This window comes from Caloenas nicobarica, chromosome 3, assembly GCF_036013445.1.
Source record: "Caloenas nicobarica isolate bCalNic1 chromosome 3, bCalNic1.hap1, whole genome shotgun sequence".
NCBI classification, from domain to species: Eukaryota; Metazoa; Chordata; class Aves; order Columbiformes; family Columbidae; genus Caloenas; species Caloenas nicobarica.
The window spans coordinates 4,032,025-4,046,223 of NC_088247.1; the positions used below are offsets into that span (position 1 = coordinate 4,032,025).

The window sequence follows — 14,199 nt, forward strand, 5'->3', positions numbered from 1 at the left end:
TTTGGTGCATCTTCCTCCCCACAAACCCTCTATGCAGAGATGCCCTGGTCCATGTTGAAGCCCCTTCCGCACCATCAGGAGCGGGCAATGCCCAGGGGCTCCTCAGGAAACGACACAAGCCCCGCTGTCCCCAGTATGGCCAGAGGACAGGGCTGGGACTGACCACCCTTGCATGAAGACAGAAGGGTCTCACCTGGCTTCCACAACACACAGAGAACAGGACAGTAGTCTGAGGTGGCTGGAAGTCAAGGAGAAGCAGCCAGGGGTCAGGAGACAAGACATTGGAGAAATCATTTATTGGCACAGTTGTTCCATTCACATACACCACAGCTCTGTCTCACTGGTGGCAGTAAGCAGAGGTAAGGGGCTATTTTACAGTGCAAGGGAGAGCTTGTTTCACATGTCTCAGGCCCATAGCCTCAGCTCAGCAATATACTTTGTGCTTTAAAATTAAAAAAAAAAAGCTCTTTCACTATATTAGTGTTGGCAAATCACATGATTCCTCCTACATGGCTATTACACCTCCCCCTCCATAATAAAAATAAAGTTTTTTCCTTCTTCCTTAATGCCTGTGGCTAAAAAAAAAAAAAAAAAAAAGAAAAAAGCTTCAATAGTGTGCAAGTTAGCAAAATATCTCCAAGCACCTGCATGAACTCCCTGCAGCAGACACGGGGAACATCATCTCTGCTCAGTGCTCAGCACCTGCAGCCCCAAAGCCCCACACCAATTTTGGATGTACAACCCGCTGCACGCACCGAGCTCCCCATCCCTGGAGACATCCCAGGCCAGGCTGGACGGGGCTCTGAGCAACCTGAGCTGGTGCAGATGTCCCTGCTCATGACAGGGGGGGCACTGGGGGAGCCTTGAAGGTCCCTTCCAACACCAATTATTTTACAATTCTATGGATGAGAAGTGGGTTCCTCTTCCCAGCATGCTCCTAAGATGCTTGCAGGACATCTGATCAAAGGCTCATGGAGCTCCAGCCAGGCCCTTCTCTAGGATCAATAACCCCAGACTACAGCAGAAAAAGAAAAACAACAAATAAACAGCGGAGGAACTAGTGGTTTAAAAGGCAGCTGAGAGGATGGAGCAGAGCAAGCGATGCACAAAGGACTTGCTGCAGGCAGGAGGGGCCCCAACACAGCTCAGGCCAGAGCCAGCCCCACATTGAGTTTGTCAGTATTTTTGTCATTAAAAGGTCTAAGTTTAGCCAATTCAAGGCACACACTAACATCCCCTGCCTTAACAGTCTGACCAACCCAGCCAGGGCTGCACAAATCACCCCGTGGCTTCCCAGCTGGGTCCATCTCCGCTGCCCCACCAAGTCCCTGGTCCCAGCACAAACCTACTGCTTCTTCCCAGTAACGAACTGGGCTGGAAGGGGTCTGGGCTACCCAAATAACCCGGGCTAACCAAATACTACAGTGCAAGAGGCCAGCGAGCCCTCCAGCAGTCCTTTGAGCAGGGAATGCCCCATAGCTGTGACCCACCAGGAGCTTGCAGAGAGCAGCTCCAGCTCCACCACGCAATTAAAATAAAATTAAAAAAAAAAAAAAAAGATAAAAAGCTTTAATAAAGTAACCTCAACTATAGTCTCTTGGGGGAGGGGGAAGGGGATTCTGTACCCAACCCGCTATCAGCTAAAAGCATCAAGGACTCAGGATTATTTGTGGTTTGATCAACGTTACACCCTCTTCCAGTACTGCTCCGTGCTGGGGATGCCGGCCACGATCTCAGACTCGATGCCGCAGTGGTCCTCTCCTCGGAGGATTTTGAAAAAGCCTGGAAGAACATCAAGGGCAAAAAGTCAACCTCCCTGCCACGCCAAGAAGAAGGGGGAAGGGGAGCAGCATCTCGGGGCTCCTCACCGTTGTCCCCCCAGTCGGTGTTCCAGGAGTTGGCCGCCAGCCAGTACGGAGTGCCGTTGTCCGCCCCCCAGCCCAGGATGCGGATCGCGTGGCCTCCAACCTGCTCGCCGGTCACGTGCTGGTAGACCCCTGCACGGCAACACCGCAACACGTCAACGCCGCAACACGCCAACGGGCACCACGTCTGCCCCCGCTTCGGACCGTGGCCAGCTTGGGAGACAATCGATATCGAAGCCCAGAGGCCGCCCGAGATGGTTGTTTTGGTTAAACACAAACCTGAAGCTTAGTGGAAGAAAGGCTGATGCTAAGTACCTAAGAGGGGCCGATGAGAAAGATGGGGACAAAGTTTTTAGCAGGGCCTGTTGAGATAGGACAAGGGGTGATGGTTTTAAACCAAAGGAGGGGAGATTCAGGCCAGATATGAGGAAGAAATTGTTTGCGCTGAGGGTGGTGAGAGCCTGTCCCAGGTTGGCCAGAGAGGTGGTGGATGAACCATCCCTGGAGACATCCCAGGCCAGGCTGGACGGGGCTCTGAGCAACCTGAGCTGGTGCAGATGTCCCTGCTCATGGCAGGGGGGGCACTGGGGGAGCTTTGGAGGTCCCTTCCAACCCAAACCATTCTGTGATTCTAAGTGTCAGCTCAGCACCCAGCACACCCAGAGATACTTGGCAAAGGTCCCAAAGGTGGCACATTCAAAGCAGTTCAGAACAAGGAACTGGGGCCACACCAGGAGAACCATCTACCAGGGTTTTACCTAAAATCCTAGCTGTTGTTCTCAGCTGCAATTCTGGTCCCAAGCACCTGTTCCTCTTGTTATAAACCATTAGATACTGGAGATGGCATCTGCCCATGTTCTTCTAACACCAGATACTTAAGCGTGAACATGAGATGTTATTTCAGACTTGAGTAGAGGGACAAGGGCCACACAAGAGAGACCTTATGGATGAAGTAGGAACAGGAGTCCCTGCACCCTTCATGCTGATGCTCACCAGACTTGTACATCAGAAAGTCCTCATAGACAATAAAGGCTCCTTCCACCGGGCCGTTCTTGTAGATCTCAGCCATGATTTCCTTCTCACTGCGAGGGACACCGTAGGATGTGATGCCTAGGGAGGAAAAAAGTCACACCATTAGTACAGCATTGTCAGGCCACAGAGGTCTTGGGACAGCTGGACGGTGACTGCTTGGCGTGCCCATGCAAGAAGCCTTCTCCATTTAAAGGTTAAATTCAAACCCAGCTTTTCAGAGGCACCAGCACAAACAGGCAGGGCAAGTGGGCTCCAACCATTCCTCTTCTATTTAACTGAAGAGGTTTATTCTGTACCCAAAAACCTATTTCCAGGCAGCTTCAACAGGAAGTTTTCCTCTTATACTTCCTCAATTCCAAACCAAACCAAATTACTCCAGGCTAAGACAAATCTCCAAGAAGCAGCCAGACTATCCTACGTGTATAGGGCTGGCTACCACCAAGGAGTGGGAAGGAGATGGCTTTGACACCAGAATCCCCCAGGACTCAGCACCATGCTCTTCAAGCCAGGCAGGTGTCGGGCATTGGAACAGGCTGTGCAGGGCAGTGGTGGAGCCACCATCCCTGGAGATGGTTAAAAGATGCGTAGATGAGGTTCTTAGGGACATGGTTTAGTGGTGCCCAGGGCAGTGGTGGAGCCACCATCCCTGGAGGGGTTTAAAAGACGTGGAGATGAGGTTCTTAGGGACATGGGTTACTGGTGGACTTGGCAGTGTGAGGTTAACAGTTGGATTCAATGATCTCAAAGGTCTTTTCCAATCAAAATGATTCTATGACTCAGATCAGCTCCCCTGTCTCAGTTGAGTCTCAGCAAACACTGAGCATCTGCCAGGCTTACCTTTGCTCCAGCACCACCCACCCAGAAAGCATGGACCATAAGCACCGTAAAACAGCTTTGGAAGAGGTCTAACCCTGCCAACCCCACCGAGCTACCACCAGGAGCAGCTCTGGAGCACTGAGCAGTGTCAGAGGCCACCTCCCTTACCGTAGTGCTTGTCCTCCTTGTACGAGGGCGAGTAGCCGGGTTCGCAGCGGCGGCTGCACCGGGGGGTTTCTCCCCCCTCCCCGGTGCAGGGTGGCCGGGAGCCGTTGACGTGGTGCTCACAGGGTGGGATGGAGTAGGGACGGCAGCCTGCCAAGGACAGAAGTGGCATGAAGTGGCTGTCCCCAAGCACCCCTGTCCCCAACAGCCACACTGGAGAAGGAACCAGATACCCCAAGAAAGGGTATGACCCTTCTGACCCCAAAGCCCCACAGATCAGTGGGGTGCGAGCAGGAGTAGGTCTGCCACCGCCAGATGAGCAATCCCTGCATCAGCAATGGGCTTCACCTCTGGACCTGCTTCCCACCACCTCCCTCTTGACAAGGTGATGGAAAAGATGGAAACATGAACCAACTCATGACCATGCTGGGAAGAAGCAGAGGTTTCCAGTCTGGAAGTTGCCTTTAGAGTGGGAAATATGTCAGGAAGACCCCTGCCATCATCCAAAGTGTATTGAACTGGTCCAAAACCAGCAACAACAAAAAAATTCATAGCCTGATTCATTCAGGTTAGACATGAAGAAGAAATTTTTTTTTTTTTTTTACACTGAGGGTGGTGAGAGCCTGTCCCAGGTTGGCCAGAGAGGTGGTGGATGAACCATCCCTGGAGACATCCCAGGCCAGGCTGGACGGGGCTCTGAGCAACCTGAGCTGGTGCAGATGTCCCTGCTCATGGCAGGGGGGGCACTGGGGGAGCTGGGAAGGTCCCTTCCAATCCAAACTATTCCATGATTCTATGATTTTAAGCAGAAACCTTGAGTGGTTGTTAAGTCTGGACACTGTGCTCCCTTCCTGGATGGGTCTCCTGCCACTAGGTGCTGCTCAAGGACCCTTGTCCCAAAGGGGTGACCAGGTGCCATGGGAACGAGAGCAGCCAGCGGGGATAGCAGAGGTGTCTGAAATTATCAGAGGCTGGAGCACCTCTCCTGTGAGGACAGGCTGAGAGAGTTGGGGTGTTCAGTCTGGAGAAGAGAAGATCCGGGGAGACCTTATTGTGGCCTTTCTGTACTTATAAGGGACCTATAAGAAAGATGGGGATGGACTTTTTAGCAGAATCTGTTAAGATAGGACAAGGGGTGATGGGTTTCAAACTAAAGGAGGGGAGATTCAGGCCAGACATGAGAAGGAAATTGTTTCCACTGGGGGTGGTGAGAGCCTGTCCCAGGTTGGCCAGAGAGGTGGTGGATGAACCATCCCTGGAGACATCCCAGGCCAGGCTGGACAGGGCTCTGAGCAACCTGAGCTGGTGCAGATGTCCCTGCTCATGGCACAGGTGGGACTGGGTGAGCTTTGAAGGTCCCTTCCAACCCAAACCATTCTGTGATTCTATGAGTCCAGCCCCAAAGGAGGGAGCAGCCACAAGGATGCAGACGAGAAGAGAAGCACCCTGAAGGACACAGACCTGTAACTGAGCAGAGATGCTCCTCTTTGCTTTCACAAGGGACTTTGCTTTCACCAGGACTTACCCACATGGGAATCGTAGAGTCCTCCAGACACGAGTCCCTTCTCCGTCCAGTACCTCCACGCGCCGGAGGGGTAACCACCATTGCACCTGGATAAAGAGGCAGCAGTTCCAGCTCCAGCCTGTCCAGAGCCACCCCCTTTTGGGGGATGTGGGGGACATGAAGCCAGCTGGGGATGGCTGAAGTGAAGCTTTCAGCACGTTGAACCTTTTTAAGTCTGTCCCTGCCTTCCCCAGGATTTATAGGCCTCAAGACACCAAAGCCTCTAGGCAAGAAGGATCTAAGAGCATCCATGCCTCCACATCCCAAAGCAGTAGTGCCTCCTTACCAGGTCCCTGGTCAGCCTCTGTCACCAGGAGCAGCAAAAGTCACACAACTTGGTGACTCAACTCCCCACCCTGCTTTCAACAACTGCAAAAGCCACAGGCAAAAAAAACCAACTTGTGCCTGAAAACCACGGCTTCGGGGCTATTAAAACAGCCTTCCTTTGGCTTAGGTTGCTGTCAACTCTGTAGGGAAAAGCATCACTACATGCTTGCTCTCCCTCCACCATCCATCATCATTCAGCTCCTGCTGGAAGCAGGATGTGCCCCCGAGGGACGTTCAGTCCATGCAGTCACCTTTATGTTCCCACCTAACTCCAGCATCTACAGCACAAAGCACTGGTGGGGCTTCCTAAAGAGCCTAGGAAGCCAGGGCTGAAATGATCAGCGTCTTTGAGTTCTGTCCCCGCTCCTCCCACCCACCTTTTGAGTGCACAAGAACCAAGAGCAGCTCACCCCATCCCGCACTCGAAGCCGCAGCACGACAGCAAGTCCTCCGCCGAGACCTCCACACTCACCTTGGCGTTCGTGTGAACGCAGATTCTGTCCGAAATCGCTTCCACGGCACCGAAAGCCTGCAGACAACCCCAAAGTCCAAGGGAAGACCATTAAAGCTGGTGAGGAGAGAGAAACTGGGCAACCTGCTCATGGCAGGGGGTTGGGCTAGATGAGCTTTCAAGGTCCTTTCCAACCCAAATCATTCTATGAACCTTTGGCAACGAGTGCAGCAAGCACGAGCCTGGCTAGGAGAAGCCCACCAAGAAACTCCGGCACCACAGGATCCCCCACGTCTCCTCCCATTTATGCAATTCAGTAGCGAACTCAACAGCAGTTATTTTGGCCAGTAAACTCTGTTTTGAGACGATCTTAAACCGCCCATGCTCTTACCCAGCAAGAGCCACAAGAGCCCTGGTCTCTTATCTCACTGATGGTAGGACAGTTGGGCCACTGTGTCCGTGAGTCAAAGCTATCGGGCAGCTCCATATCTGCAGCAAAATCCACCCTGCAAGCGAGAAGAGGGAAGTCCTGTTATAGGAACAGCAGTTTGACAACAGGACTGGATGCACAGGGCTCTCCAACCTCCTCTAAAGGTGACCTAGAGGACGAGTGCTCTCGCTGTTTGCTTACTGAAGGAGAACAAATACTTCTGACGTCCTCAGACCAGGTCAGCAGCTCCTCCAGTGTTTTTAAGTTCCAAGGAGTACAAATTACACAATTGGTCAAGTATTTGGCAGGACGGAGGATGGATGTTCCAGCCATGCGTGATCCTGTGCTTAACTCCAAGCAAGATGTCCAGCAAGCTGCACCCAGGTGAACCCCAACTCACAGCCTGCCAGGGGAGACCCTCAGGCACTCCAGACACACCAGGAGCATCCACACAAGTGTTTACAGGGCTTTCATCATCTTCTCACCTCTCAGGGAGCTTGGGTCCACCCAAGAAGGTGCCGCAGAGCTGCTTCACGTAGCTCATGTCGGTGTTGTGGAAGTTGTGCCCTGCCTGGGAAGAGACACAGAGAAACGGGACGTGACTCTCCACAGCCACCAAGTGCATTGCTGGGACCAGCCTGGTGCTCCAGATCTCCATCAAACCCACCCGGGGTCTGGCACTTGTTTTAAAATCCACGGGCCAAGAGCCAAACTACATAGGGACACAGAGCAACACAGCTCCTTCCAGGATCAGTACTTCGTGACCACTAAGCTAAGGTCCAACTCTAGGCTTTGGCCGTAGCAGCCTCATCAAGGAGGTTTTGGCCAGGTCACCAATGCAGATGGACACTTGCTGCTTGTTTCCAACCTCCCACAAAGTCTCAGCATTGCTTCTAGTCTATGAATTCAGTGTTCTCCTCCAAGGAGAAGCTGCACAGTTACTGTCACCACAAGAATCCCTGATGGCATCAACTCATTGGAGAAGTCAACTGGGACCAAGGCTGGTTTGATGCAACCACAGTGATGAGACTCCCAGAGCTCAGCTATTAGATCCCACAAAGAGACTCTCAAGCAATGCATCAAAAAAACCCAAAACAAAACAAAAAGCAAACTGGTACTCACCTTCCAGGTGGTGTTGAGCTTGTTTATGTGGTTGACCAAGTCACTGGAGAGAGGAGGGTAGTAAGGAACGCTGCGAGCATTGGCGAAGGCCACCAGGACGCACAGGATGGACACGGACGGCCACATCTTGGCGACAAAACAGGACACTCCACCTGCAGCCAGATTTGGGCATCACTGGAAACCTTCCCAAGGCGGGCTTGGCAGGAGGAATGTCACAGCAACACGTGGGAGGATAAGACACGTGGCCGCCTGAAGTCCCTCCTGATCCCGATTTACCCCAAAGGTCAGGAGAGACACAGGAGCCGACTAATAACTCCCCCTCCTCAGAAGAAACCAGACAAGGCAACCCTGTTTGTCGACCACTTAAGGATTAGTAGCAGCAGGAAAATATCTTTTGAAGCAGATCCAAGGGATTTGGAGGGTATTAAAAGCAGTGTTTACTTCCACAACGCTGGAGAATAAGGACCAGGTGACTCCCCCCACCATGGCAAACTGCAGGCAGGACTTGCTTGTGCCTGCCCTAGTGCCGTGCTCTTCCCTTTGAAGATATCGCTCCAAATCACATTTTTGGGGCTTTACAGCATCATTTTGGCCAGCCCATTGCCATGGGGACCCTGATTGGGGTGACAACCCTGAAGTAGGGAACTCCTGCCCATGCAGAGGGGGTCTGTGCACATCAGAGCTGCCTGCGCTGCCTTCCCACTCGGGGTTTGTCATGAGAGAGGCTGTGAAGCCCCAACCCTTGGTACAGGGCACCAGGAAAATCTCAAATTAAGGCACAGAGATGCAGGGGAAAACCAGGAGCACAGCAAGAGAGGACCAGAGCATCACCCTGCCCAAAGATGCTCCAGGGGTTTCTCTGTTCTCCTGCCTCCTTTAACCTAATTCACTTTAAATTGCTCAGCTGCAGTTTAACCCCCAACACCAGCATCCCCACTCCTGACTCAGATGTGCAGATGGGCCACGGGCTGCTCAGCCTTTTCAGCACAGGACACACATGGACCTGCTGGAGAGGGGCCAGAGGAGCCCCAGAAATGACCCGAGGCTGGAGCAGCTCTGCTGGGAGGACAGGCTGAGAGAGCTGGGGGGTTCAGCTGGAGAAGAGAAGCTCCGGGGAGACCTTAGTGTGGCCTTTCTGGACTTCAAATAGGGCTGATGAGAAAGATGGGGATGGACTTTTTAGCAGGGCCTGTTGCGATAGAACAAGGGGTGATGGTTTTAAACTAAAGGAGGGGAGATTCAGGCCAGACATGAGGAAGAAATTGCTTGCACTGAGGGTGGTGAGAGCCTGTCCCAGGTTGGCCAGAGAGGTGGTGGCTGAACCATCCCTGGAGACATCCCAGGCCAGGCTGGACGGGGCTCTGAGCAACCTGAGCTGGTGCAGATGTCCCTGCTCATGGCAGGGGGGGCACTGGGGGAGCTTGGAAGGTCCCTTCCCACTCAAGCTGTTCTATGATTGTATAACCTCTGCGAACACACCAATTCATCCTCATCCTCCTCCAAAACCTCCCAGTTTCCCTTCCACCCACCCCACATCCAACCCGATGAGCACCGAGCCTGGTGAATGACCCAGGACCTCAAATACTCCACAGCAGCCTGAACAGCAGAGATATTTAAGCTTTAACTCCTGCCCATCTCAGCAAGCTGAACATGTAATCACCTTTGCAAGCCTGGGCTTAAACCCTTCTGGACAAATACACCCAAAGAACTGGACACGCAGCTCTTGCCAGCAGCTCTCCAGCCCCGCAGCAGCAGGACTTGCCGAGCAGGGGATGGGGAGACACGCACAGATTCCCATGCAGGCTGCTTCCACCCACTCACAGCCAAGTTTAGCCTTCCCAGAGAAGAAAACCCAGCAGGAGTGTCCTACTTTCTGCCAGCGACAAGCCCAGGCGGCTGCAGCTAACTGTATTTTTTTTTTTTCCCTTTCCTGCTCTTCCTTCCACTATTTATTTTTCTTCCCACTCTCCAGGCTTTTAGCAGGATGCTCAGCCCAAAAGCTATTTGAGCTGCAGCAGCACGTGGATCCTCCTACCCTCAAATCTCACCTCTTTGAAGGTATTTCATGTGTATTTGCTTGCATAGAGGCATCTCCCAGACAAGGGACTCGCTGGCATTGCTGGTGTCCCCACCGGTCTGCTGCTTACACAGCAGGAAAGAGGTTATACCCCGAGAAACAAATATACATTTCTAAGTCTAGTGTGATTTTCGCTTTCAACATGGCCATAGCAAGCGTATAGGTGACAGACCTGAGCTGAAGCATCACTTCTTAAAAATCTTTTAAAAAAAACACCCCAACAGAATCACAAACACAAAACCAAAAAAAACAACCCCAAAACCCCCTGCACTGCCTGCAGCCTGCTTTATATTTTCTGTAGCACGGAAGGGAGGCAGCTTCGAGGCCAGAAGCCGCCCGACACGCTTTTGTTTTCAGCAGGATGCTTGTATACTTGCTGGCACGCTGCAACCTGCCCCGCAAAGCCTCCCACACGGACACGGCTGCTTGCACCGCGCTCTTGCGGGGACGGACATGGGACATCTCCCACGCTCAGCTTACCCGAGCACAGCGGCTGCAGCCTGCCAGCTCCAGGCAACCCGAGGCCAAAATGAAAAAAGATAGCAGGCGGCTTCCATTCCGACGGGCGCTCGTCTTTTACGCTCTGCCGCGCTGCATCTGCCCCGTGACGCGGCCACCCAGCACGACCCAAATAACGACCGACCGGCTCCTGTTTTCAGCAAAGAGCATCTCGCCAAGTCTCCTACAGGCACGGAGTTTTGGAGGGGAGCTGATGCTCTCGGCTGGGTGGCACAGATTATCTCAAGATCTGGGTGGAGAATGAAGGGGAAATCCTTTATCTCATAGGGACAGATATTTTAGCAGGGCCTGTTGCAATAGGACAGGGGTGATGGTTTTAAACCGAAGGAGGGGAGATTCAGGCCGGACATGAGGAAGAAATTGTTTACGAGGGTGGTGAGAGCCTGGCCCAGGTTGGCCAGAGAGGTGGTGGACGAACCATCCCTGGAGACATCCCAGGCCAGGCTGGACGGGGCTCTGAGCAACCTGAGCTGGTGCAGATGTCCCTGCTCATGGCAGGGGGGGCACTGGGGGAGCTTCGAAGTCCCTGCCAACCCAAACTGTTCTACGAAGTCTCCCCTGGGCATGAATTTGGGGGATGATATTCTCAACTGGATGGCACGAAGTATCCCACGACCTGGGTGGAGAAGGAAGGGGAAACCCTCCATCTCATGCAATTTCTTCCTCCCCTGCCTTTCGCAAGTGCCCTGTGTACAGCAAATCTATATATAGAAAGCACAGGCACGGGACTTGGAGGATAAATTTCCGCGGACAGCAAGTCACGTGCAGCCAGAGGCATGTCGACCCCAGCGGCAATGCAGGGAGTAAGAAAAAGCTGCCGGTTCCCAACATCACCCCCGTTTCCCCACAGATACCAGCAGAAAGACGCTTCCCATGGCAGCGTTACCGCACCCGTGCTTCCCCCACGGCCGCTATCTCCTCTGCACACGCGGACGTTTTAGACACCACCAAAAGAGCAGCACCAAAAACCGAACTTGCATAGCAGCTGCTGCACCCGGCAGATATCTGCTCTTCTTTCTGCGGGGTGAACAGGCCAGAGGGGCTTCTCCAGCAACCCCAGCAGATCCCTTCCCTTTGCATCCTCCATGTCCCTGGAGGTGCCTTGTAGCTTTAGGATAACCCTGGCAAAGGCTGTCTGCACAGGTCATGTCCCATCACAGCCCGTCAGCTTGAAAACAAGAAGCAAAACTTGGCTGTTGGACTTCTTAAGACACAGCAGCTTCACCGTGGCAAACTCTCCAGATGGCAGGAGGATGTTTGGGGCTTGCAAATAAATCCACCTCCTCTCGAGCTGTGGACAAGTCCCCTGCCTCCTGCTCTGGGATCCAAAGTATCCAGGAATGTGATTTCTTGAAGGATGAACAAAAAAATAACTCGCCAGCATGCCTAACCCTGGGTGGGACTGTCACAATTCAGCCAGCAGGTTGCTTAAAAAGAGGAAATTCGGGCCACCTGAGTGCAGCCCTTGACACCCCCCCACACACACTCCCAGTCAAGCGAGGAGGAAGCACCGAGGCTGAAGGCTCTTCAACATGAGCTGCTCAGAGCAGCTGCAGCGCGCGAGGGAGGAGAGCATCCAAAGGGAGACGCTGCGGCTGCTGCTGCACCACCCACCCGCAGTCCCTCTGCGGGGACGGAGGTGACATCACCCAGGTGCCTTCTCCATCCCTCCTGACCGGGAGATCTCGGAGGCAGAGGCGGTTTCCTGGCCGTTTTCCCGAGGAAAACTGTTTGGACCGCGTTACGGCAAGGATGAGCAGGGTCGCACAGCCTCCTCGCAGCAGCCGAGGGAGATGCGCAGATGCAACACAACAGCAGATCCCTCTGCAGTGCCCCACCGTGAAGGTCTTCTTGTTACTCGGAAATCAAAGCCTACAAGTCGCATTTTTCTGCCCAGTGCTCTCCACCAAAAAAAAAAAAAAAAAAAAAAAAATCAAAGAAACCCAAACCTGGCTATTCAAAGCCCAGCTCACATGACTCCGTTTAGGCAGGTCAGGCCAGGAGATAAGTCACAGCCCTGAAGCACCTCTCAGCGCCTTCGTTGTCTGGGCCAAACCCCTCCAGGCACAGACAGAAGCACCTACACACCATTTTCCAACCATCTGAGGAAGATAAAAGCTGTCCCACCCTCATAGCTACGACACCCCCACCCCTCAGGGTGAGCAGTGCCCAGCAAAGCCCAAGTCATGTGTCCTCCTCCAGCAAGCAGCCCTTTACCCAAGCTGAGCTTTGTCCTTTGTTCTGGCTGCCAATATTTGGTGCGTGACTCTAAGCCACAATAAAGCAAGTGCATAAACAAAGAGATCCAGCTTAGCTTGCTGTGCCACCAAGGTTAGTAGCTTGGTGGCCCCACCGGCACGCACCAAACTCATGGCCTGGTGACAGGTGACATCATTACAGCCACTACTGCATTGTCAAAGCTCGAAATTTTTTTTTGCCTTATTAAAAAAACTAAAAAAGAAAAAAAAAGCACAAGCCACTCTTCCCCACCTCCTTTCCAGGAAAGTAAAACCATTATCACAAGTCAGATATCTGGCAAAATAAATACATTTTGAGGCAAGCTGCAGTGCTCCCCTCTGCAGCTTGCATTCACAGAAAGTGCAAACTGCACTGATTTTTTTTTTTACTATTATTTTTTTTTTCCTCTTACAGACCAATCCACAAACCAGAGTCTTGCACAAGAGCCCAGCTGCTGCCGCAGACACCCTGCACCACAGAAACTCCTCGCCCTCATCTGCACCCTCAACCTTCCAACCTAGAGGTAAATACAAGCAGGAAGCAAACTTTGCTGTATCACGCCTGCAGAACAACCCTGAGAGCAAGATATATGGACGACTGATACATTGCACATCAGACAGATGTGAGGCAGCTTTTATCCATCGCCATCTCCAAGTCCTGGTGCCAGACCCCAGCTCGGCGACACGTCACGGGATGTTCCCAGAAACACTTCAGTGCTAAACCAACCTCCTTAGCGTCAGCTGACGAGCAGGGCTGGGGATTTTTTTTTTTTCCCAGTCTTCATTATGAAAACAAGGTTTCCTCTCTGCTTCCCCGCCGCTTACACGAAGATTTGCTGTTTCTCAGGCGCACTAAGGGTTAATGGCATCTCCCCTGCAACAAACCTCGCCCGTAGCTGAGCCGCTGAGCATCCCTCCCGAACCCGCCGCGGCCAAAAAATACCCCAAAATGCAGCTGGAAACCGTGGGAGACGCTTCTGCTGCATGTTCCGCCGCACCCCGCGGGCGCAGGGCTGGGGTCCCCCCGCGGGTGCGGAGCTCCCTAAAAGCCCCACTGCTCCACATCCCCATCCGCACCCCTCTACGCGTGTCCCCCTGCCCCACGCCGGTCCGTGCACCGCAGCATCCCCCCCGGCACCCCCTTACCTGTCCCCACTGCAGCGCCCGCACCCGCGCCCCGCTGCGCTCCTTATGGCCCCGGCCCGCCCCCCCCCGCCGGGACTCACCGCCCCACGCAGCCCGGCCGGCCCCGCGGTTCCTCGGCGGCCGCGGAAGGGGCAGCGCCCGGCGGCTGAGTCATCCCGGCCCGCCCCCGGCGTGACTGCATCCTGCCCGCTCCCCGCCTCCCGCCCGCCCGCTGCCCGCCCCCAGCCGGCTGGCTTCCCAGCTCCTGCTGCATCCCGGCTCCTGCTGCACCCCTTCTCCTGCCTGCATCCCGGCTCCTGCTGCATCCCTTCTCCTGCTGCATCCCGGCTCCTGCCTGCATCCCGGCTCCTGCCTGCGTCCCGGCTCCTGCTGCATCCCGGCTCCTGCTGCATCCCTTCTCCTGCCTGCATCCCGGCTCCTGCCTGCATCCCGGCTCCTGCTGCATCCC

General features: G+C 53.8%; 1 protein-coding gene across 2 annotated transcripts; it reads right to left on the reverse strand.

Annotated features, from left to right (window-relative positions):
* Positions 1–266: 266 nt before the first annotated feature.
* CTSB (cathepsin B) lies at positions 267–13,920 on the reverse strand. 2 transcript variants are annotated; one of them, XM_065632086.1, is made up of 10 exons: positions 13,832–13,920; positions 7,773–7,924; positions 7,136–7,221; positions 6,612–6,726; positions 6,180–6,298; positions 5,404–5,489; positions 3,882–4,028; positions 2,859–2,975; positions 1,869–1,997; positions 267–1,782 (listed from the first exon to the last, which is right to left on the reverse strand). In XM_065632086.1, exons 2-10 carry the CDS (start codon positions 7,896–7,898, stop codon positions 1,685–1,687), a joined length of 1,023 nt encoding a protein of 340 aa, XP_065488158.1. In that variant the 5' UTR covers positions 7,899–7,924; positions 13,832–13,920; the 3' UTR covers positions 267–1,684. The 2 variants fall into 2 exon arrangements, with proteins under 2 accessions (XP_065488158.1, XP_065488159.1); XM_065632087.1 differs by having other exon boundaries at positions 13,752–13,833.
* Positions 13,921–14,199: the final 279 nt, after the last annotated feature.